Raw genomic sequence first — 27,578 nt, forward strand, 5'->3', positions numbered from 1 at the left:
TAAATTAATTTAAATGAAAATTAATTAATTCTTTCGAGTCTTTAAGAATTTTTGATTTACCAAGGTTTGAGTCCTTAGTGTGTACAGTATTATAAGTTTTATAGCAATATGAAATATTATTTTAGAGACAAATCCTTTTCGACACAACGACATCACGCTGCGGGCTCCGTCTTGTTTAATCTCCTTTCGTTGTGGTTCCACTTAAATCCCACAAGTTGTGTTCGTACTATTGCATATCATATTAAATGCGCTTATACTCATATTGTTATAATATCGACACATCAGTAAACGAAAAATTATATAAATTACTATTTTCAACTTTTCAGGGTAATCAAAATTATTATTTATATGAACAGTACATTGATACATAAATTTAATTGTATTTTAATTCGATTATCTCATTTCTACATTTTAAATTTATGTTTTAAATTTTGTATTAATTATAGTTTCATTAAATAATGTTAATAACGGCTTATGCAATTAATTTGTAAATTTTTTTAAAAAAAATTATATACTAGATATTTATTATAATTTAAAAAAAAAAATTTGCATTTGATTACCATTAGCTGTTCTCAATGGGGAACAGCTCACAATTCATTAAAAAATAATCAAATTATTCCAAAAACGATAAATTCTACTTTGAAGAACATCATAATTATAATTTATAAAGAGTTTTTATAAATTATAATTTATAATTTTAACAATTATTTGAACAATGCTGACTTACGTAGGTACCGAAAGGTGTAACCTAATAATAATCTCAGTGGGCACCGAAATATCATGGAGTTAAAAAACTTGGAAGTTATATTTTATATTTTTTAAATCAGTATTTATGTAAGTATTTTTTTTTTTTTTTTTTTTTATATCCAGCAGACGAATACACGGCATGTGACAACTTCGTTGCGGTTGTCAATATAATCATTTTGTCGCGGTTTCCACCAGAAATGCCCATACGCCGAAAATCATCTCAATAATGTGTGTCGGCAAACTTTTAATACTGCACAGGCGCGCGCGCGTGTCCGCAGAAATACGTAATGCAGCGTGTACGCATATGCATACATACATACATATTGAAGTAGCTTTTCGGAACTAATTTACCCGAGTTTGTTGTTATTTGTTGGCACTTCAGGGACATGACGCTTGAATTTATTATTAATAATCATTTTTGTTTTTCACGACGCTAAAGATATTATTATTATTATTATTATTATTAGTGTTAAAGTATATGACTGAAAATGTCTATAATTCGTCGCAATGACAACCACACACACTGCTATATTATACATTATTATAACCAACTCGCGACTGTTGGCGCCTATCATCACCGCGTGGTCAATTTAATGCTGAGTATGCACTTAAATAGAGTTTTTAAAAAATGATTTTGTGGCCTTATCCTTCATAAGATTCTCATTAATCCTGGATCACGAAAAATATTTTAAAAAATAATATTAAAATTTAATAAAAAATTAATTTTCGTATCAAAGTATTATGATGACATGTGAAGTAAAAAATGTAGTCGTTTTTAATATATTAGAAATAACTTGAAATCGGTTTCAACAAACTTTTTATTTATTTGTTTTAATACATTATAAAATAAGGAATTAAAAATTTTTGACTTGAAAGTATAGTCAAACATAAACCATAGGCATAAATAAGAAGCGATTTATGTATATACATTTTTATATTAAGTACTCGATGTATAACTTTAAGTGTATTTATATATTTCTTCAATCCCATATTCAAATTGATCAAATTGGAGTGAAATAAATAATTATTAAACCTAATTTATTAAATTGTTCGTTCATACAAAACAATGAAGCTCATATTGTATGATTATATAACATATGTTCAGTATACACGTTATACTCTGATTTGAACAATTTTAAATAAGTAATAACAAAAGAGCAGATTTTTAGATTTTTTCGTATATTCATTGTCTTACTTAAGCGCAATGAGGATGAAAATGTGAACGATTTATCTATTATAGAGTTCGTAGAAAAAAATGTATTTTGCATATTGAAGCATATTTTGGAGATTGAAGAATTTATGAAAAATTTATTTTATTTAGAATGATAAAAATTATTCAGTTTCTTGTTTGTTATAATGTAAGTACTTTATATAGGTATCAAATAGGTAACGTTGGTTACGGTTCTCTCGGACCGTGATTATGCCATTGTTAATTAAGACATTTTGGCGTGTGATAATATTTATTAAAAAATGGACTTACTCAGTCAGGGGATAATAGAGAACTTTATGCTGTATATTTAAACCCTAGCTTAGTTACCAATATGTAAAATGTACCACTAACATCAGTTAACAACACAGTTGACGTGGAAAAGTCATTCAGTTTATATAGAGATATTTTTACAGATAGAAGAACAAATTTAACTCTTGACAATACAGGGCATTGCATTATTGTAAACTCTTTTTATAAATTTAGATTTTAAATTATAGGATCTATTAAATAAATACATATTTAACATTTTAATTTACATTTTTTTTTTATAATTTATCAAATAAATAGTGTATAACCCTGTCTATAACAGCTATTTATTACTTTATTATATAATTTACTATATTTATGTTTGTATTAATTGCTTTAAATTTAAATAATTAAATAGTAAGCAATAAAAATCTATATTTTACCATAAGGTCTAACAATATCTTGACTTTATTCAATATATTTGTATAACCGTTTATTTTATTTTATTTAACATGTATTAATTGTTTTATATATAGCCGAGTTTAAATAATTTACCAAATAAATTATGCATGTAAATGCATATTTTGAGATTTATGGTGATTTTCAAGTTTTCGTATATTTTAAATATATAATATAAGGTGCAATAATAATGGTAAATGTAAATATTATAAAATATAATGAAGGCATACACAAATATACAATACATATTTTTTATTGTAACAAGTGTACAAATCTATAAATTATTTAAAATAAAAAATAAAAATCATATTTTTAGCATATTTTACATTTTCAAAGAATATTAAGAGAATATTTTAAGGTTTTTTTTAGGGCATATTAGCATATATAATATTAACATATTTTAAACTTTTTAGACCCTGAAAATCCGCTTTTTAGTAATAACTATAGCATTCGGACCAGGCACAGACACAACCAATCAAGTTTTAATACTTTTAAAAATATGTAAATTGTACAATTTAATAATAGGAAAAAATCGAGTTATCATAAAATTGTAACACATTGTAACCAATGACCAATGTTGTTAATAAATATATTAACAAAAATAATAATTATTATTATAGTTATTGAGAATTATTTATAGATTATAAAAAATATTAGTACACTTATTGGTGTACTGAAACATTTTTTTTAATTTAAAAAAATTAAAAATACATATATGTATGAATATTAAGCGTAACTATTGATAAATATATTATATCAACCAAATATTTACACTTTTTAGTTTTACATAAATTTCATTATCGGGATAATAGGTACTTACAATATAATAATAATATTAAATCATAAATATTGAAATCAAAATGCCATAATTAATTGTTATCTAGACAATTTGAATCTTCAATAATAATTTTTTTTTTCAAACAAAATCTTTATACAATTCTACAAAAGTGATGCTTAATATCTTGATATTTTTTAAATTCGAAAACGTATTTTTTTTCTAAATAATAATGTTTAAGGTATATTATGCATATATAGTATATTTATATTTATAAAGCTATATCATAATATGTACTACAGCAGAAACTACATAATCCGATGTGTGCTTAATTATATCACATCCATAAGTCATATCTTATTAAAATATGTCAAAACATAGTCTTATTTTATAATAAAAAAAAAAACTATCAAACCATTACGAATAGGATTTCTGTTGTAAGATTAACCAAATTTAATAAGTACCAACCATAATATTGCCTTAGCCTTCTCGGATGTATTTGATTAGTCAAACGTGAAAACAATTTTTCAGAGAAAACAAGAAATCCCGACCCGTTTCATTTCTCCGTTTAATAAGCTACTGATCCAGACATCTAGTGTGCACAAAGTCATTCGATCCGTATATAGTTAATACAAACTCTTGTATTCTCATCAAGACGGTTGTAATATGCATTACAGACTTTATCCACACCGAGTGTTCACTGTGAATGCGATTAGAGCTGTAAGCGTTTTGACGAAACGGTTTGTGAACAATAAAATATAAGTCGACCTCATATAATAAATCATTCAACCAGATCGAACTGTATATTCGTTGAGCCAAAGTAGTGCAAACATGTGTAAAATAAATTTTTTCCTCGATCCTTTTTAATTCGATGTTTTTTTTATTTTATTTTGTGCACAGGACGAAAATCCGACACAAATCGAACACATACGTCGGATAAGCTGATAAATTGCCGCTGCATTCGTGTACAGAAAGGTCCGCGAAAGTTTTTTGTCCGTCCCGCGTTGTACACACGGTACACCGTAAGCTCGTGTCGTTCAGCATTAATTCGATAAGAAGTAAACGGCGATTGCCAATATCTGCGGGCGAGCGTGCAGGAAGAGAAAAAAACCACTTTTCAAAAACACAAATCTCGTTCAACCGAATTCGAAACGCATCTTGTTTCGCCGTCGCGACCGGAGCGCTTCGGTTGCGGTAACGGTGATCACGGTGTACCCGCCGCCGCAGCCGCCTTGACACCCGCCCGTTGAAAAGTAGTAGTGGTCCGATGCGCGTATGACCGACCGGAGGCGGCGGAGGGGGAAGGTCGCGCGACGGAACGGCCACCGCGGCGCGTTCAACAGTCGCCAGTTCCGACAGTCGTCAAACATTCGGCCACGCGTCACGTCGTGCACCTCTCTGCTGTACTCCCACCGACGAATTGCCACGTTTTCATCGAGGTACAAACAGCCGCTGGAACGCCGGTCGTTTTTGGTCCGTCGATACTTTTGATCGTTTCGGATTTGTCATCCACCCAACCGACCGGTGTACAGAGTACCGCGACATGAAGTCCAGTTGGTTACGCGTGTCCGTGGCGTGCGTCGCCGTGGTCGCGATGGTGTCCGCGGCCAACCAACCGCAACAGTCCAGCCAGGTGGAGACGTTGCCCAACGGTCTTAAAATCGAATACGTGTACACGTTGGACGGATGCGAGCCCAAGTCCAAGGTCAACGACATGCTCACCATGCACTACACCGGCAAACTGGTGGACGGCACCAAGTTCGACTCTAGGTAAGATGCGCGGCGCGCCCACACGAGTCATTTATTTAATAGTTGTTACCAAGACTTCGACGTCCCAAGAGCACGTCACACGTTTTGACGACACATATGTATACAGGTGTATACCGTACGTCCTTTTTTTTTTTTTTATCCTTGACGAAGTTATTATGTACCGAAAAGTTCTATGAAATTTTGCGGCATCGCGGGGAGAGCAAACGCGATTTAGGGGAAAACGTTCGCGGAGTCGGTAGCGGCTTTGCGAGTTTCCCACCAAGAATAATAGCGAATCGGAGCCGATTTAAAACTGATAGATCGAATTTTTTTAACAATAACATTTTCTCAACTGTACCCCCACCCCTCCTCACAATCGAGCACGCTGTGACCACGAGTTGTTCGCGCGAAAACAGTTTTTTAATTTATTTTTTACGACATTCATTCAATACCTACGATGGCCGCGTGCACGCTTATTAATGAATGTGTGTTTATGGCAAATGCAGTTTATACATATTTAATAACAATTAGCTATTTAAACATCGAATCCGACACTGTGATTTCGTAATGTGCATTTGACTGTCGACGGTTACGCGTATTTTAATCGCTTCGGCGACGACTAAGTGCGGCGGTGCTTTCACTTCGACGGTACAACGCATTGCAGTTTGAAACGATTCGGTTGTCGTTTTGCGCCACAACACACGATATTGAATTGAAGTTAATAATTTTTAATTAGGTACTAATATCCGCGTGTAACGCACACGCTTATGGTTCAAATCCGTGTACTTGAATGTTTCGTTATTGTCTATTGGTTTCGTATAAAATATTCTACGACCGTATATTATACAATATACACCAAAATGTCCACCCGACAGAGCGCTTGTACTTGACCACCCCACCGCGTATCGTGTACGATATGCAAATTCATTATTTACGATAAACACGTGAATATGGTTAAAACCTAATGTAGATACGCCGTACATTTTACATTGTGAAATATTATTTGTACGAACGGTCAAACGCGTATTTTAAGTGAATTATTTTATTTACACATGTGTGCGTGTAGTTGATATCACTTAATGACCGTACATTAAAAATATTTAATCGGTCGTTTCTCCGATGAAAAGTTTTATCATTTATTGTTGAGGAATGGGCGACATGCACAACCTGTGTTTAATATCGGATCCGTATTACCAGTGACGTTTAACTAACCGAATTTTTACACGATGTTAATACGTCGACACGTCGCGCTTCGTACGATGACCTATCGTTAATAATACGTCGCTCCTCGGTGATTTAAAACCGGTTCATGGGTGAAAAATGTTTTGAAATGCTTGAAAACGTTGAGAATAAAATATTCAATGGCTGTTATGAATGCCCTCAGCATAATCTTAACATTTCTCGCTCCGCCTGCAAATATTAACGTACAGCGCTTCATCATCTATTCTCGATTGGATATGATTTATTCGAATTTTTAACGGTGAACGTAAACTCTTCGATCATAAATAAAATGCATACTTGAGTTTTTTGCAATTACAAGAATAAAAATTGCAACATTTTTTGTTCGTAATAAAATAAATCAAAACATATGATTATAGAGAGATGTTATTAAATTTGTTTTATCACATATAAGCAATATTTGTTTTTGGAAAAGTCAAAAATAACAATATCTATACTTTACGAAATAATATTTTTCAAAAAAGAAAGGGACTATAGTCATTAATTTTGAATAGATTTTCTGCATGTCATACTTATAAGGACTTCAATATCTTAAAACACCTCAGTAAACTGTAAATTAATAGTTTTTGGTCCTAATTTTCATTACGCTTCACCGCCATCCTTTTTAGCTTAACCGCTCGCATAAATACATCTATATATGTAAATTACGGCTAATATAGAAATGATTTAACCAATTTTAATACAGAAAATAATGTAAATGATTTAATGATTGTATGTCTGCCTATATTAAATACATTTGATGCATGTGTAATCAAAACACAGTTATTGAAAGTTGTTAAGTTAACTATAACATAATACTCGCACATACGTTACGTACAGCTTAAATTTGTTTTCGACTGAACAATTTCTTCTTCAAACAATTATTATAACTTTTCGTCTGTTCCGAACAAACTACAATGAGTATAGAGATCCTATGGTAGATACTGTACATTTATAAATAAAATACTTTAATCTAGAAATGTTTCGGGTAAAAGGGATTACGGGAAACGTCTGCAATACAATGGTCCCTCAAATCGTGGTTAAAATATTGCTTTTGTTCACCTTATCTTTACCTTGATACATTATCACGTGTAAAAAAATTGATCGAGATCAGACCTAGTATTTCATTATTTTGATATCATCATCCACTCAAACAAACTGTAGAAGGTTTAAAATTACAAGTTCAAAATGATGACTAATTTAGTTTAAAATTAACGGAGTGTAACATCAATTAACTCGGAGAATTTCTAAAACTTTTCAATTTGCATTTAAACGTCCTAATAGTATATACTTATTTATTATATAGTTGATGTAAATACTTGAACGTATATTTTTATTTTTATGTAATTATTAATAACTTGAAATTTCATACATTTCCAATATACATATTACTTACCCCACTACCGTTTAAACTAATATACTTATACGTTACTTAGAATATTATATAATGCTGTATAATTTTCTTTCCTATTGTTTATAATAAAATAAAAATGTATATTTCTTATATTTCACTTGGTGGTGATTGGATTAATAATTAATAAGCAAAGAATTAATGTTGATGCGGTCGTACAAGGGTAGATAGCCAAAGTTCGTCGAAGATCCAAAAACTTCAATATAGAAATCTGTCACAAAGTTCACTGTTGCGAGTAAAAGAACAATGAGGTGAAATGTTGTGACATTAAGTTACTACGCGAAAAACCTTTTAGTGACAATGTTCGTGTTTTCTGTGGCAGTTAGAAATAAAATAAAACCACTATATTGTATCGGTAAAAGAAATATTTAAAACAAGACTTACAAACTATTAAATGATACATTTTTTTTAGAAATGTTGATCTTTCACTTTACTAAAACTCGATTAATCTTAATATAGCGAAATAATACACCGCGTATCTACTTATATAGGAGTTATGCTTTTTATTCATAGGTAGTGTTTGAATTTTGTGAAATTTTTTACTTTTATTATTTTTTTAAGAGAAGAAAAACGTTTATTTTTTTATATATTTCTTTAAATTGAGCCTAAGATCCGGCTAAGAAACATATATTTTGGAAAAGCCGGTGTAAATCATTTGTCACGTAGTAGCAGTATATACGTTGGTGCGTAGAGTGGAAAAGTGTAAGTCTAGTATGCCGTTAAAAAAAACGTCTAGGTAATCGGTTCTCATTTTCATTGGGAAATGTAGTGTAGCAATGAGACCAAATGATAAATGATCGTATTTTGTGATAACTAAATATCGCTAAAACGTTTAAGTGACGTGTGTAACTTTTTCTATGACACGTTATTATATGATACTTTAATATATTATAGTGTCGTGCACACCGCTTAAGAATCGTCAACATTCTTTCACTAATCTAATGTTTATTAATCGAATGAATCGTTTTCAATTTTCCAATAAAACCCTTATTTCTTATTTCTCAAATACTGGATAAAAATAAAAATATTTTATAAAAGTAAAGTAGAGTAAGTTTGTATTTAAAATATCGTTGTTTGTGCTTGGAGTGTATATAGCGGGTGGATATAATAAGTACTATTCGGTTTATACAAGTCCCTAATAAAGTTTTAAACATTAAACGAAGTATACATTATCCTTTATTGGAATCCCTTAACCATTTCATTTTCATCATAATGGATTAATCTTTATTATTTTATGCATGTATTATTATTACTACGATTCTATCTACCTTGATTAAAATTAACAATTTCACCCAAGCTAGTAGGTACGGCATGTAGGTACTCTCAGTACCAATGCCAATGTAAAATAGTATATGAATATGCATATAGGAGGCTAACTTATTGTGCAAGTTATTCTGTAGTCATATTTGTGATTCTTATACGAAAAAAAAATATCGATAAGCATATATACAATCGGAATGTATCATATCATAACAATCATCTTAACTTTAACATTATACTTTTTAGTATTTTAAACTTATATTCCTAAATTTCAATTACATAAAACTATATCTGGTAAAATCATATTTTTGCAATGATTTAATACAACCATATATTATATATACACACATAGATGTATATTTATTTAGCGTGTTTCTCGATTAATCATTCGAACAGATCCAAAAACCTTACTATAACTACTAAAATGAAACACATATCCAATTTTTTTTAACAAAAATAATGTCCGCAAAATTATATGTTTGTCTTAAAACTCGTTGCTGCGATTTAGCAAAATGACAATTGCATTTCCAATCTACAAATGCGTTCAAATAAAATCAATTACCGATACTTTCATTATAGACTTAACTAAAATATTACATAGATCGCAAAGTTGGTCAAAAATAGTGGTTTTTACCGAATACTAAAAAAAACTATAGGTGCTCTCGGAAAATACTCGATTTCATCATATACTTTTATACGAGTATATTCGACTGCAGTATTTTACTGTCGACCTTATACTTCCGATGTTTGTGCTGACATTACATATCTCACATTATAATGCAAGTAAAGCTGAAAACGAATTCTAATTTTTAGCCACATTGTGATTATTTTTGGTATATTATTACATTTGTTATTTGATGTTGAAAATAAAATAAAAAGAAGCACCTAACAATTTATTTTTAAATTATGGCCGAAGATTTTATTCATAACATTTTACATGTTTAGTTTCAACACAATACTCATATTATTATAATATGTTTGATAATAATATCTTTATATATTATAATATTTGAATTTCAAAAAACACTCTACTTAAGTATTGAAACTATTTTAAAAGCATCAAGTATTATATTGTTTGCACAATCGAGTATGATTATATCAGACTTGAAAAAATTGTTCACGCAATATATATAATACGTGTACCAACGGTTTTAAAAAATAAAAAAACGGGTTGGGGAAAACATATGCATTTTTTGCAACCACACCTTATACCACTACAATAGTACGTGATTATTTTTTGCATTTTTATTATCTTATCAGAATATACCACGCGAAATTATAGGTTGAAAAAAAATCAACGATTTTTAAATGTGAAACCCTATCGTATCCCCCGAGAATCAAGAGGGTTGTTATCACGTAGTCGTTTATGCGTGTAACAATCCAACCTCCGGTGCATTTTTATGAATATTTCACAAGACTCTTGATTAGAACATAATATGTGCAAGATTTTGGCGATTCTCCCCTTTCTTTGCTTCTCCTTCGTCGTTAAACTTTTACAGATTTATAAAATATATTGTCGTCATAACTCATTATTGACGTTAAAAATTATAAAAGACAAATTTTATTTGACCGACCGTATGCTTTTTGATCAAAGGTTTGAAAAATAAAAACCAATTGTCCGCATCTCAGCTTTACCTCGAGATTTATATGCTTCCATCTTCTCGTGTATCTGTGTATATGTTTGTGTGCTGTGTGTATGTGTGTAGGCTTAACGGTCGATTTTTTTTTTCCAATAGCCAAGTAAAAGAAAAATAAATGTATACCTTTTGACCGAGGGGAATAAAACAAACCTCACCAAACCTCCTGCGATAGGCTCGAGACTTTACATGGGGTTCTCCATTAACTTAACGTTTGGTAAACCGGAAACCGAATTTTTCGATTAACCCGCTGTGAACGTCGACTGAGCAACGAATTATAGTGTTTTCTAAAGGATTTATATCAAGTGCCATGTAGCATATTCATATGGTATGTTTTTTCTTGAATATTTTATGTATGAAATGTAGAAAGAGACATCTTTATTGACCTACAAAACACCCAAAACATGAACATATAATTCGAATTGCGTATTTTTTCTTCCTTTCTGTTTTTATTTTTGTTTTTTAATTTTTTATTTTTACTTGCCGAGCGTTTTCTAAAAAATAATGTATTACTTAATAACTATAGTGTTTTAATAAAAAAATGTGCTAGAATATCGACGAAGTGTGTAGAATATTTTTTACGCACAAGTGTATTCAACTGACAAAATATACAACTTTAAGTTACTAAAATTTGACGAAACCAATAACAATATTATATCATTATTGGTTGATTGAACCGTTCGATTAGAAAAACTCAACGACAAAATCGATTATAGATATTATTAAACAATCATCTTTGTTAAAGAAAATGAAGCACGCATGTTTTAAGCTAAATATAACTATAATATGATTAAAACATGAGACGTGTTATTGGATTATATTTGTATTGATAATTCATAAAAAATGATTGGAAAAACTACACTTTTCGAACATACACAGACGGATAAACGAAATAATTGATAATGTGGGATTTGTATCATATAATTAATTACTACAAATACATTTAAACAACACACAAACGATAACAGTATTTAAATATTGAAAAAATCGTTTTATACATTTATTTACAGACTTTTTTTTTTTTTTATATAAGATATCAGATCGATTGTTGTCTGTTGAAATTGCAATTCCATTTACTCCGGTGCCACCTTTGAGGTTCCATGCAATTTTTACTTTACTCGCACATCTTGTACGAAACGAGTTGAAGTTTTTTCGCTGTTGGTAGTGAATCTTATTTATTTTGTTTTCTGTCGTTTATAGTTTATACGATTTCACAGTAACCACTCAAAATCATACATATATATAATATACTTGAAATAAAAAGGAGGTATAAAAGTCACGTTGTGTATATTTGATGTTTTATTTATTTATTATATTGCTGTTGCACGTTCAATACGATTTTCAACTTGTATACTGCATGTTTTGAAATTTACTTTCTTCGAACAATGAGTCATCCTGAAATTTAACCAGACCGCCAGAAGAGAGTCCTATAATATTCATCAAAAATCGAATACCTAGAATTTATTCATAGACTTAGTTACATATTTATACCAGTAACGTTTATAACGCTGTATGCTTAATATTTCAACATTGTACTCAACTATTAATTTATGATGAAAATGAAACAAATTTTTTTTTTTCTTCCGATTGTGATGAGCTTATATATATAGTAACCGTAGTACTTAAACCTTTGTGCAAAATCAACCGCACGGAGATTAGATTTTGACCAGGTTAAAATTAAGGTTTGAAAGGTCATTTGAATTTTAAATGATGCTGTTGAGAGAGAAAATGCGCTTTTGAAAAATATCATAACCCTTCTGATGTCTTTTCTAATTCATGTTTTCAACAAATGTACAAAAAAAAAAAATTATATAATGCTACATTCAACTGCACGTCATGGTTTTCTCCGTATAATTATTTGTTTTTCGTATTAAGTCTTCGAATGTTTAATACGATGTAGGTTTTTTTTTTTGACATACCGGTATTACCGGTTTTTTTATTTTAACCATTATTCCTTATGTTTATCGCTGACAGTTGAGTTCATTTTTCCGTCTAAAAATTTCTCTGGCACACCGAGCATGTGTTGAATGACAATATCCAATTCTCTTCGAGCATGGGAGTAACACAATACTAAACAGTATGCATAATATCATATTGTACATATGTAAAATATCGAGATCGTTTACACGTATCAATTATCGATAGCGGTAGCCGGCACATTATGCAGGTGTGTCAGCCGCCACCTCGATGCGTGCACGAAATTTATTTTCATAAGTATTTCAAATAATGTACTAACGTGCATCTGTGAATGGTTGATGATCAGAAACACTTTTGATTTCAAATTAGTGTGTGAAAACTATGCGATAAATACTTTCGACGAAGTACGACGATTGGTGAGCAGCAGCAGTATGTTATAGAAAGTGAATCAAATGCCCGGAAGTCTTGAGCGTTTTCGATCGCGTACAGTAAATACTAATCGCTGTTGTACACGTACACACGGGAAATAGTTAAACCCAATGTTATGCGTTATGTGCACGTATAAAGTTACAGAATAATATTTTTACGTAACCGCAAGAACCGGTATGATGAATTATTATTATTATTATTCATCGACGCATCTCTTCGGAATCGCTGTGGTAAACATCCGCATCGTCGTACACGTCGCACATTATACGAATGCGATCAAAGTCGTGGTAAAAGTTTCGTGAAAGGAAAAGTGCGCACGTCTGCGATGTCGATATATTATCCTTCGTCGTGATGTTGATGTAATGCGCGACTACTATAGTTTTGTGTCCCGAAATTAACCGATAAAATTCATCGAAAATCGCTCGCTCAGCGCATTATACGCGCGCGGTCGAGTGGGCGAATTCGACCGTTGTCTCCTCTGCCGTGCCGTCGTTCAGAGAACATACAGAGGCCCAACCGTGCCGAGCGCCCTTAGTCCGAGTGATGGCTGGTGACATTGCCGAGGACGCATCGCCGAGAAACGCGCAAATATCCGACACAGAATTTCCTCGTAAAGGTTACGTAACGATAATAATAATAACATGTACGCATCAAATTACTATTTTTTACACGGAAGATGTTGTGACGGCCAGGAGAACAATAACTTTATTCTTTATTTTTATCAAGTACATGGACACGATTATCTAGAGGACCGATTATAGCGGTTTCGCACGACGAATTGTACATGGTGACCATATAGAACAGATGACACGCGGAGTAAGAGGTTGAACAGTGTTATAATTTGTTTTGAGATCGCGAGTTTTTTTTGTTAAACTTTTTTTGTTTTATTACTAAATAAGGTAAAACTATATGCGTATATATACATGCATATGCAGTATACGGGTTTGTTATACATATATCATCAAAACTGTTCTCTGTACACGGTAATTATGTGAATTAGAACTGCATTACAAATCGTACACTTAACGTATGTTTTTCGGTGTGTAATTTATATAAAACATACACTCCTCACGGATTGATTTGATGATGCGTCTAAACGACGCGGGTTTATCGTTGGGTTTATCGAACCCTAAGTCCGTGACATTGTCTACGTGTTGCCATCTCATTATTCGCGATCAGGATTATTTACGTACCTACCGAGATCAATTCTGACGGACACTGGACCGGAATAACAACAACGGGGAAATAGTACGACGACAATTCATTGTCGTCACGACGGGAAAAGAAAAATGAACGACAATGGCATAATATCATAATATCATTATGATAAATAATATCATATCATAATATCATTATATTAATATCATAATATCATAATCTTTTAATAATTGACAGGACGAGATGGAGATTGTAGGTAGGTGTACGCGGTCGTCAGTCGATACGGATACGACCGGTGCGGTCCGAATCTCGACGGACACGCGTTTATGATTTATTTGAAAATGTAACGCATATTATTGTCTCTAGAGTTTCCTAAATAACGTTGTCCACGCATTACTGCGATATGACTCTTTCGCAACTCCAATCAACGATAATACACATAAACCCATCGCGTACATACCTGCCTATCCGTACGTACATAACAATGCGTGGGCGCCGTTGTGTTTTGGATATCTGCAACAATTTCTTCCGTACTAATTAGATGCTAACATCAAACAAATCCCGCGGGGTATTGTTCACGTGACGGTGGCCAACCTAATTATTATACAGAAACGATGCCCATACGCAGCAAAACATACATATTATATGCACTTACTGCGATACCTGTGACAGTGTATTACGCGGTTTCCCCTCAAGAATAAAAGTTTCCACGGCAAGTTTATATTTTTTATTTTTGCGTTTCTGTTTGCCAACGATTTATGAATGACGTACGTGTAGGTGGGTATACATTAATAAAAATGCCCTTTTATTACGTACAACGACATTTAATCTTTAGTGAGTAACATTTTCCCCGTTTCGAGTTTATGCATGAACTTCTGTTTTACATTTCAGGCGGTTTAACGGGTTGACAAGGTAGACAGACCTTTGAGATCGGAACACATGTAATATAATATTAAGTATCTCGTACAAATCCTAGTATTATTCCTATAGAACGACAAAATAATAGTATGTTTACTTTGGGTTTTTTATGAGAATCAAACTGCATTATATACGCAAGAAAACTTTATGCATTTAAATAAACAATAGCAAACGTTATTTGGTTGGAGCATAATATATAGGTATATATTTGGTTTCCGGAACCGCATTATTCTATAAAATCATTATGTATAGTTGTACAGACAATCGCTTAAATGTACAACATAGTTTTATAATAAAATTAAGTGCACTTAAATTTGATTAAAATGTTTAAATGGTTTTGAAACATTCAGGGATACTTACGTGTACAAGCATTTGAAACATATTATTATTTTTTGGTAAATCAAGAAAAATAAATCAAATTTTTACTTGTGTTGACGGAATCATTTTGGAAATTGACTTCGTGACGAGTACGTTAAACATTTAAATGTGTACATTTATGATATAATAATTATATTTTACACGTGTATTTATAAAAATTAAATACGTTACACAACGCTGGATTAATTTAAAAAATTCTTAAAGAAAAATAAGAACATTGACATAAATATAAAAAGCGCAGCATTATTATTATTATGGTTAGGTGCATCGTCAAATTAAATGTTTTTCCTTTGATGAAAGTGAAAAGATCATCAATAAAATGTAACAAAATTGTACATGGTAATAGGTTTCTGATTACTGACTAACTGCAGCGCATCAATGCTATTTATGATTAACATGTGCCTATTTAGGATTGTGTGCTGCGTCGAAGATTGTAAATTTAAAATTTATTTCCATTATCACTGTAAAATATGTACTATAACGTTCGTATGTAATTTACCGTGCATTCCAGCGTATCAGCTAGTATATAATACACGATGTGTTGTTAAAAGTGACATCCGGGTGTTGAAAGGAAGCCCTCGAATAACAATATGAAATGTTATACTTCGGACTACGTAAACAAATATGTTTATAATTCGCGCATGTTCAGCGTTTAACTTTGAGTATACGATGAATAAATGTACGTAGTATATAAATATAGAGTCGATCCCATAAAAAGTTTTGCGAACCAACACACTAATGTAATTTAAAATATTTGTTTACTACAATTGTATTACACATATATTTTTAATTGATTGATAAAAAAAATTTTAATAACTGACAGTAGCTAAATGTATATAACAATACGCATCCGTAAAATGCAACTAGAAAAAAAAAGTTTTATAATTCCTAGAATAATATTTATGTATAATAACTATTTAAAATATATTCTTCTGCAATTTAAATATTATTGTTTCATGTAGTAATTTACTCAAAACTGTAAAAATAACAAATAAATAGCACTCAAATATTATTATTTAATAATATTTTGATAAGTTCAATTTGTAAGGATTTAATTGATTTTAGGAAAAAAAAGACGTAATTGTTATTGAGTATAAATTATGTTTTCTTTTTTTATACTTACGAATTAAGCATCACCGTTGTTAATTCTGGAAATTGTCCTACATCCGTATTATATTTTTTAATGTGATTAGAGTTTTATTATATTTATTATTATATATATATATATATATATTTTCATTTATCGCTGTAAAAATCAATGGAACGTTTTCTTTTTGAATACGAAGGTTTACAAAACAGACCTATTATTAATTAACTTTTAAACTTCTAATATTTTTCCTATATCTTCACCGTTATTGGACATTAGTATTCGATTTAATCAGGTAAATACCGGAATATTATGTATAGTTTTTTGATGCGGTTCAAAATATTTGTTTATGAACAAATTTTGACGAACGAACCGATCGGCAGCGTATGAAATGTATTTATAATTTGCATCATTAAATAATTAATTTTTTGTACTACACAGAAGAAAAAACTATCCAACTTTATCTACAAAACTATATACAGTTACTTAATGCTAATAATTAGGATGTAGGACCTCTGAGCATAGTCATACTAGAATATAATCGCTTTAATTTTATAACGTATAAATACTACGATAATTGTGAACAGTTTTATATTCAAATACATATCAAATACGCGTGGGCCTTCTAATCTATACAATACTAATAAAATAATTCCCGTATAAATAAAATTTCACCGCGCATGATTTAATTAAACATTTTATAAATAAAAAGCAATTATAAAATATAAAAGTGTTCAACTTTTCTCGAAACAAATATCCGGACGCTCACAATAACGTTTCACGCAATATTTAGAAAGTAGGAAATCGGTTGATATGAAAATAAAAAATAAAACACACGATGCCGACGACTTTCGTTGTGCAGTGGGATTCGGTGTACATTACACTAGATGTGTACATAATTGACTGTTAAGTTCCACGTGCGTCTGCAGTTTAACCGTCCGATGAAGTATATTTAAATGTGTATATATATATATATATATATTGTAGTGGTCCTGTTATACGCAACGTGTTTTATACGAGTGCATGGACTTACTATTAATAATAATAATAAAAATGTAATGTAATATTCGTCGTGCGTGCGTGCGCGTTTTGAATTCACGTAAAAATTCGTGTTTTAACAAGACAAAAAAAAAACACCACTTTTCGAAATGCATGTTTTTCGCATATTTACTATCCGAGTTAAGAACGTGACCCCGCAAGAGTAGCTGGTACCTGCTACATTTGCGGAATAAATAATAATACTCGTAATAATAATACACGTATGAAAAACGAATGAAAATAAACGAACGAAAATGTTCGACCAGCAAAAGGCTGCTGTTGTCGGTCCCCGAAGACGGTACACTGAGTCACTGCTTTCACCGGACTCGCTTTCCAAACCGGATGCACTGCGTGCGGGCAATAACGTATAACGTTCGTTTCCGAACCGCCGGACACCCCGGACTTTCCCGTGCCCGCGTGGGCGCCCGCGGACTACAATAACAGCTAATAATAACTCGTACACGATAACGTAACGTCCATGGGTTACGTACACAACAGTTTCATCGCGCACTACCCGATCGGAATAGAAATCAAGTTTTTTGTTGTTCTCTTTTACTCCGTCTGCGTTACGATTATATTAAATTCCGTATTGAATTCGGAGGCTCTCGAATACCGATTATGTGTGTACGATTCTGCGAGCAGAGCCTCGAGTTCCGGTGATCTTTTTCAATACTCTCTTCCGCCCATCGCGGCCCGCTCGATCCGCGACGAATAACAATATAAGACCCATCCGCAAATCGAAACAGTGCACACGTTTATTCCACGTACACCATAGATATTATATTGTACTGCGAACACGTCGTACCGTGCCATTTGAATCAACTTGAATCGTCCACAAGTCCGCGAGTTGTTGATCGCCAATTGTGACGTGTTGCTCGTGTTCGGTTTTCACCAGATTAATATTGTTTTCGAAAAATAATACGTGAAATATCGTTATAAATTCGCTGGTCTTTGGGCGCGATTAATTGATACTACGCGAGAATAAATAATTATTGTTCGTCTTTAATCATACAAAATATACCATAGATTATAATAATAGTATTTATATAATTAAACGGTTCGCAAACAACGGTTTGTTTCCTTATGATAACATATAATACCTTTAAAATACCATGTATTACCTTATGCTTTTGTGGATTTTCATTTTGCGCTAGATAAAAAAAATTACAAAACTCTTCATCAGCTCGTCGTACATAATATTGTATATGAGTATTAGAATACACGTACTGGTGTTTTCGGATATTGTACACGTGGTGTGATAGAAATCCATAACATTTTTTTTTTTAAAAAAAAAAAAAAAAGAAACAGTTTTTTCGAGTGATATTCGTCAATCATATTGTTCTGTGTATATTTTAAAGATAAATAAAATAATACATACACCATGTCGTATGTGTTTTGTGTGGGCCAACGCTACCCACTCACCCGTTATTCCTTGTTTCGTATTACGGATTTAACGTGTCTGTGCAGTATTGGCTCTCAAATATCACGTTTTTGCGTTTGATGACAATCCTATATATGTAATATATTTTGATAATAAACCAAACTTATATACTCATATCATATACATACACGCACGCACGTACACACACAAACACGTATAAATAAATAAATATATAAATATATGTTCATCAGGTTTGTTTTCTTATACACATCGCTTGTACAGGGCTTTTTGATTTTTTTCGAATTTGGCTATGTGTTACAGTATTCAACATGAAATCGTGTCTTGTGACTATACGTTCGAACGATCCTATATAATATATGAATTATTCTGTAATGAAGTATAGGATCATAGCCGTGCGCAGGGAGTATGCAAGGTATGCTGTTGCATACCCTGAACATAGAGCCTTGTTTCTAAAAATACAAAAAAAAATATTTCATGATATATTTGGTCTTTAAATGTATATTACGTGATTTTAGGTTACATTATGATTTTTATTATATTTTTTATATTCAGTCCCAGACATTTTTATTTATTTTTAAAACACAAATTATATACTATAATAACAATTTAGTATGTTAATGAAATGAAAAAGTACCATGTTTCAAAAGAGATTAAATAGTTTTCTACTACAAAGCAAGAAATGGCTATAAATTAAAATCCCATAAACATTATTGATGCTATTAAAAACTCAACTGAACACAGAATTGTTTTTTGATCAATTATAATTATTTATCAAATTTATTTGGTTTTTTCGTTTATATAAATTATTACGTTTTTGTTTATTTACCCTGTTTAATACCTTATTAAATATATTATTGAAATAATTTCAAGTGTTATGTATTTAATTTTTTTTTCGTAATTTATTTTAAATTTTTATTATGAAGATTAATTTAATTAAGAAACTACTATTCAAGACTATTAATTAGGAAAAAAGTTAAAATTATGAATTAAATAGTTTTATAGACATTTGTGTGTATATTTTTATCAGAATTTAAAGGCTTAAATTAACTTTCAGTGGTGACGAGGAGTAGGCAGTGGCAACCATTTACATATCCAGAAAAAAGGTCTGTGTACGCCTATGTATAACATTTTGTACATTATATCGCGACTACTATGTGTGTTTTTGGAAATACCGCCATTTGTGTCTTGTATACACTTATTAGCGGATAATAAGTATTTATTTAATTTTTAATCGCCCGTCTATGCCAGATTGCGTGTTTATAGTATACATATACATGTATTTGCCACAACGGGTCTATTATACTTTCCGTAGTAAATAAATATAACGTACGTACATTAGTTACACTGATCAGTCGATGGATAAAAATATTGCGTGAATACGCTTCGAACCGATTTTGACTCTCCCCTACCACTCATATAATAATGCGTGTACAAGGTGATTTATTTAACGTCTTAACACTAGTCGATTGTCGCTGTTTTTTTCTGCTAATACATGCTTTGAAACGAGTCACTATTTATAAAAAAACGTGTTTTTGTAATCCTTTATTGTGCTATTGTTTTAGATTTTACCTTTTTTTTTCTTCATTTTCAAACGACCACGATTGTTTTTCATTCAATATACTAAACCGGAATATTTTATAAGACGTGTGATATAGTATAATATGAGTATTAATTATTGAACTAGAACATAGTTTATTATTTATCATTATTTGAAGTTTAGAATAAAGATATGTATATAGTGAAATTATGAATGTCGAGACGTATTCCCCCTAATGTTAATCAGCTTATATTATTATATCTTATCTCAACTTTGAACGCTTATAAATTGTTAAATACGACATTGGTTAAATCAACGGAACGTTGTTAGTTAGCTGTTCTGCTTCAAAAAATAAAAACATGGTGAGTGAGTGGATAAGATGTTATAGAGTAGAAATAAAGCAATATCCGCTTGAAAAAGGAAATAAAACCATTATTTTTCTTCAAAAATATATTATAATAATCTATCGTATAATGTATCGAACATATTACTTTAACCTAAAAATATATAGGTAACAAACAATACGATAAAATCGGCTCTGAAAACGACAAACAAAATTTTAAAAACACAATAAATAATAAATTGTATGAATACAATTTTCATAACACATATTACAATTATTGTTATTAAACGATCCGAATACACGTCTGGTTAATATCATCCCGCGCTCGCAATCCTGTTAGTTTTCGGTTTATTATTCTTTGTTTTACATTTTATCCAAAATCTCCGAACATTCCGAAAATCAAACGATATTGTTGTGATAACAATATTTTTATTGATGCACGCATCATAATTTTTGAATAATTTTCGTAAAAACATAGTTCAATAAGGAATATTATTATTATTGTTTCAACTTGTTCAACAATTTGTTTTTAAATGAAACAAAAATTTACTGGGTAATATAGTATACGAGGATATTAAAATTTTTTTTTAGAATTCGTGTATACATATCGATCCGTGAATAAATAATAACATGTTTTATAAAATAAATAACCAGCAATTGGTTTGAAAACTATTATTGTTGTTGTTTCTGAATCGAATTACCATAACCTCTCGCATTCACTGTAATGATCGAACGGTTGGAGCAAAAATACTGTTTTTGATGTTATTATAAAAGTTTAACTTTAAACAATAATTGTTAATATTATATGTATAATTATTATACAAATTAAACAACCTTGAGCGTATTTGAAATATTTTTAAAAACTATTACCATTACACTTTCTGTAGAATATTTTATCTAATACTTTCCAATTCGCTCATCAACAAATGTTTATTGACTTTGTATTAAATATTTTAAATTTATTATTTCAATGTGTATGTTCTATGTAGAAGCGTTGTTTCAGATATACATTTTTTTATTTCAAAAAATCGATATTTTTTGAAGACCATATTAAGAAATATACTTTATACACAACGAAAAATATGATTATTACAAATTGTTATTTTCAAGTATATCTATGTATAATATATTATATATGTATAAATAATTATAAAAATACTTACATTTTTTAAAATATAATATAATCGTTTATAATACAACCAATTTATAATACGCGTTTGATATTTAATGTATACAACAGTGTAAATTTATTGAATTCACTTACAATTGAAATTCTAATATTATGTGTTGCCAATGTAATAATAAATAATGCGATTTAATATTTTCTTTCGCTATAGTGAATTAAGTATTACGTGTATACTTATAGAATAATGCAACTTTTTACATTAAATACTGTCGATTTTCATTTCAATGGCTATCTATATGAGTTTAATGTAATAATATTTTAATACAACTTATTGTGCAAATTATTTGCTGAGTATAAAAAATATATAAAACACGTTGTAATATAAAAGTTATAACTTAGCAGAAAACTAAGTTTGTTAAGAAATTATCGGTTTTTTCACAAATTACTTTTTATTCTCATTTTTAAAAAGTATTTTCTTTTTCTTAAAAATAACCTGCCTAGTACAACACCGCTTTTAGACTTTCTTTCTTAATTACAAAAGTTATGGAGATACACTATCGCTATAAAGTTGATAATTCAGAAAAATATTTTTGGTCAGATATTTCCTTTTTATAAAGTATCGAAAAATCAATATTTTTTATAAGTATATACATATAATATAAAAAAAAATAATAATGTATATTCTTTTGACTATGAATACGAGTATATGCTTGAAAATCATATTCTGTTGGTTTTAACGATAAACATATAACATGAATTAAAAATATGATGGAAATATTTTTTTTTTCGATTTTATAAAAAGTTTTTTAAATAATATTAATTAAAAATTGATATGAATATTTAAATTTAAATTTAATAAAATACGTCAACACATTTCCTGCGACAGTGCTTTTACATTATATTCTATGTTTTTAACGCGTCGATTGATTTCATTAAATTTGTAATTAAAAAGAAGATGAACGCGTAATAATATACTGAACCAGGTAGTACATTTATCCTTTAATAAACACGAGCAGCCCACTTCATTATTTTAAACAGTCCTGCGTACTATATGAGATCATTGATTTTCGTTACATCGATTACACGATGCTGACGTAATAATTTTCCTGCGAAAAATGTATACGTATCGCCGCGTTCTGAAACAGTGACACCGCAATAGTATTTTTTCTATTTTCTCTAATCGTATTTTTTAGCCTTTGAATGCCGATCAGAAAGAGCATTTTGAATACGTTTTCTATAAAACACACCGTACTATACTATACAATTTGAACTCGGGATTTGTTTGTACAACCCGTAATGTATGTGTATATTTATATTTTATAAAACAATAAAGCGATGGGCCGTAAAACATTACTATCGGTGTAAGTTTCAACGGGCGAAATTATACGTAATATAATAAGAGCTGGTCATCATTTATGCTACCACAAAAGGTGTGATGTTAAACAAGTTTTTATTTTATTTTATCGCGAACTCTTTGAGTTTAAAGGGTTGGAACAAAGAGTATTTATGCGCGTGTACAAACAAAACGGAAAATATAAAATAAAAATTTCAATTATAATGTTCTACCGCTGTTAGGCCCCTGGTCTGTGTGTATATTATTATGTACGTGCAATGGCAGTATATTATTATATATTTTTTTTCATACCGTTCATATAATGAGGCGAAAAGGGAAAAAATACCAATAACACTACGTTTTAATAGTCGTCAGACGATATTCTCTCGGTGGAACATTATATTTAGAGTTATAAGGGGGGATTTTTCAATTTTTTTTTTGTTTTTTTTTGTTTATCATAATTATTATTTTTACTATGGGCTTATAACGTAAACACAAACTTCAATAGGTGTTAAAGTAAATACAAACACAAAAGAGTACGAAGTTTTGAAAGACTTCCACGCATCAATATTGATTTTCTGTTTAAAAGATAACTTTAAAATCGTTCATACATATTAGAATTATATATGTGATAGTATTATGTTTCTCATTCATTCGCACTGTGCTCACGTATATACTCGTAACATTATGTACCCGTACAAAAAACGATTTCTCTTTCTCCATAGAGTAATTCGTATGATTTCCCATATGCACATGCTCGATATAATATTATATTGGCGATAACATTATAGCCTTATCGGTAATTGAAATGCTTGATTTACAGATTATTTTTTCGCTTTTTTTTGTGCCGTGAACACGTGAGAAAAAATCGAAAATTCCAGGATCAATGAAAACGACGTTTCCACGACGTCGTCTTTAATGTTTCAATATTATACTGCTGTAACGTAAATTATACATCCGTTGATTTATATAACATCGAAATTTGAACTTAATAATAATAATAATAACTGGGTGTGCTTATAACATACCTAGTGACATAAATATATATATATATATGTATGTATTTGTTAACTTTGAATTGCGAACACCGCACGTGGTATTACTTTCATCAAAGTCGCCGTGATGAGAACTCGTTCCTCCGCAACAGCCGCCGTCGACTTGTGAAAATAATTATGGCGAAAACACGCGAAAAGTTACCTCGTTTCCACAGCGTCGTTCAATTAAACTACGAAAATCCGAACGAGATGCCGCGTTTTTTCTTCTTCTGGATTTTCTTTTTTAATACAATTACTAAATTATACCCCTGCCGAGTACACAAATGTAACGAGTTTCACACGCGCACGTATACATGTATAAAATAAAAATAAAACCAACCGTTTATGTTCAGCGCGCTGCAATGCGTGCCATTGACACCGCCGACATGGCTTCACTACACGCCGCGATGGTTTATCCATCGGCTTGTGCACAGTGATTAATATTAATATGCTGTACGTTTATATTCGTTTCGTTTGCGCGCTCGTGTGCAGCGAACGCAATTGTGTGCTTGTGTGTAACATTCCGACCTAATAGTTACACGCGGAAAAATTAATTTCGTTTTATTTTCTCCGGCCACGCATGTGTTTCTTGGTGTCCGCGCGCGCGTTAAAAGTTTGAACATAAAAATAGGGCGGAAAAAACTTCTCAATGACCAAAGTTTCACCGCGCGGTTGGAAGAGAGACCAGCATCACATTGTCCCTACTAATTATATCCGCGCGCTCGTCCGAATCAAAAGGTCCTTTGGGGCATCGGTGCCGTTTTTCCTCCTCGATGAATTCTTTATGGACTTGCCGGATTGTCTATATATATATACGTTGTATACGCGCAACGGGTTTTTGTATTATCTGCAGGAAAAAAGTTTATCTCGTTATGCTCGGCGTTATAATTATGTTTTTTTTTCTTTTTCCGCAGCCATGACCGAGATCAACCTTTCACATTCCAACTTGGCGTGGGACAAGTGATCAAAGGATGGGATTTGGGATTGACTAAAATGTGCGTCGGCGAGAAGAGGCGACTGACCATTCCGGCTGACCTAGCGTACGGTGACCGTGGAGCGGGAAATGTCATCCCCGGAGGTACGTAACAAACCCCAATAACATAACATAGTTACGTTCACGGGCGCTTGCAGGCTTTAAAAAGTGTAACGGACGCCCGTGTTTCTTTGTCATACCGTTCGTTGTCAGTGCCAGCAGAAGGGTGATGTCATAGGGGTTTTCACGTTCAAATCGTTGAAGCTCACATTTTATATCGAATATTGTTACTGAAAAAAATCGCGAATATGAATGTAAATTAATGGTCTCCTTATTCGTAGGTAATATTTTCAACGGGTTCCATAAGTAAATCTCAACGTGCGTTCGAGCCCCTAGGTATCTGTACACACGGTACCTACGGATTTGACATCCGTGATCTATGTGTATGTGATATTAAAACACTATGTAAAAAGTACGACTCGCCGGTATTGCAGACGCGAGAATATTTGATATTTTAATGGAATTAAGTAAAGAATATAATACAACCACACGATGCAATAATAGTATATTAATATACGAGTATATTCTTACACGCACGAACCACTGTAAAAAATGTATAAAGATAACTAACGCATCTGTTCGTATTATAATGTACACCAATTTGTAAAATTATTTTTGCCGTGCGGTACATTATATTATTACATTTTCCCCGATGGCCGAATTACCGCAGTCCCTTTTTATATTTTTTGCCCGCATAGAATTCCTTAACTCTTCTATAATTTTTTCGTAAGAACGCCACTCTCGACAGTTAATAGTCTCATAATTATGCTCAAATGCATTATTTCATTTGATTTGTTATCAAATATAATAGTTATTACAACTTGTAATTTTCGCCATTGTATAAACATCACACGTTAAATGATCCGCGTAAACTTTTAAATGTCTGAATATATGTTATGCGCATGTCTCCATGTCGATAGTTCTATTACTTCGAGCTTATTGTTTTATTCTATTACGCAAAAATCAATCGATATATTATCACCTGTGTCGCTCATGCGTATTGCTGAATATAGTAGTACAATTTTCAAGGGAAACTCGATCGTTTTCAAAGCTTCGTCAAACATTTCGTATTTTTAAAACTGCAGTATTTTTGTCGAATGACACTTTACATGCATTTATTCTTTCAACAGGAGCCACGTTGATCTTCGACGTTGAACTGTTGAACGTTGGTGACCAAGCGCCTACCACGAACGTGTTCAAAGAAATCGACCAGGACCAAGACAAGCAACTGTCGAGAGACGAGGTCAGCGAGTATCTTAAGAAACAGATGGCTGCGGCTGAAGGTGCAGAGGGCAGCGATGATATCAAGCAAATGATGTCCGACCACGAGAAGCTTGTCGAAGAAATATTCCAACATGAAGACAAGGACAAGAACGGGTTCATATCGCACGACGAATTCACCGGACCTAAACACGACGAGCTGTAAGGAAAATGGACATCCGAAAACACAATATATAACTTCCATTCATTTCATCGATATACGCGTGTGTATAATATAAATAAAGTACAAATGCGTTAGGATAATATCAAAACGGAAGTGCTTGTATTTAAGTGGGATACTCCAATATTTTTTTTTATTATTATTATAATAATTATTGTTTTTCTTTTGGGGTTCGACAAAAAAAAAAAAAAAAAAAAAAAAAAAAACTCCCACAAGTACCGTTTTTTTTTCTTTTTACGAATATTATTTTATTATATTTATTTGATACAAAAAAAAAACAAAAAACTATAATTAGCATCTTTACATCTTTATATAGTCGTAATTGGACTACTTCTATAGTCCGCCAATTTTTTTTTAATTGAAAACTTTTGTAAGAAGACTGTTGAAATAAAAATGTTTTTATATATACATACGTATGTATACATATAACGTATAGCGTTCATTATTATTATTATTAATATTATCATTACATCTACGTGTATTTTACGAGCGTTCTTACTGTACACGATGTAATACACTTGTACGCACGTACTAACTATAGTACTAACTATGAAGAACTGAAAACACGTGAACAGTAAGTACTTATTCATCGACAAACGTAATAGGTACACCAACGTACGTCAACGTTGGATGTTTTCAGAAAAGCTTATACATTTCACTATGGGCGCCGAACTTTTAATATCAACTTTTGT

At 31.3% G+C, this 27,578-nt stretch overlaps 1 protein-coding gene across 1 annotated transcript; it reads left to right on the top strand.

Annotated features, from left to right (window-relative positions):
- Positions 1-4,782: 4,782 nt before the first annotated feature.
- LOC112691969 (peptidyl-prolyl cis-trans isomerase FKBP2) lies at positions 4,783-26,977 on the top strand. The gene is made up of 3 exons (XM_025566453.1): positions 4,783-5,207; positions 25,327-25,490; positions 26,576-26,977. Exons 1-3 carry the CDS (start codon positions 4,981-4,983, stop codon positions 26,869-26,871), a joined length of 687 nt encoding a protein of 228 aa, XP_025422238.1. The 5' UTR covers positions 4,783-4,980; the 3' UTR covers positions 26,872-26,977.
- The last annotated feature ends 601 nt before the right edge of the window (positions 26,978-27,578 follow it).

Source organism: Sipha flava, unplaced genomic scaffold (assembly GCF_003268045.1).
Source record: "Sipha flava isolate LNK unplaced genomic scaffold, YSA_version1 68_pilon_pilon, whole genome shotgun sequence".
NCBI lineage: Eukaryota > Metazoa > Arthropoda > Insecta > Hemiptera > Aphididae > Sipha > Sipha flava.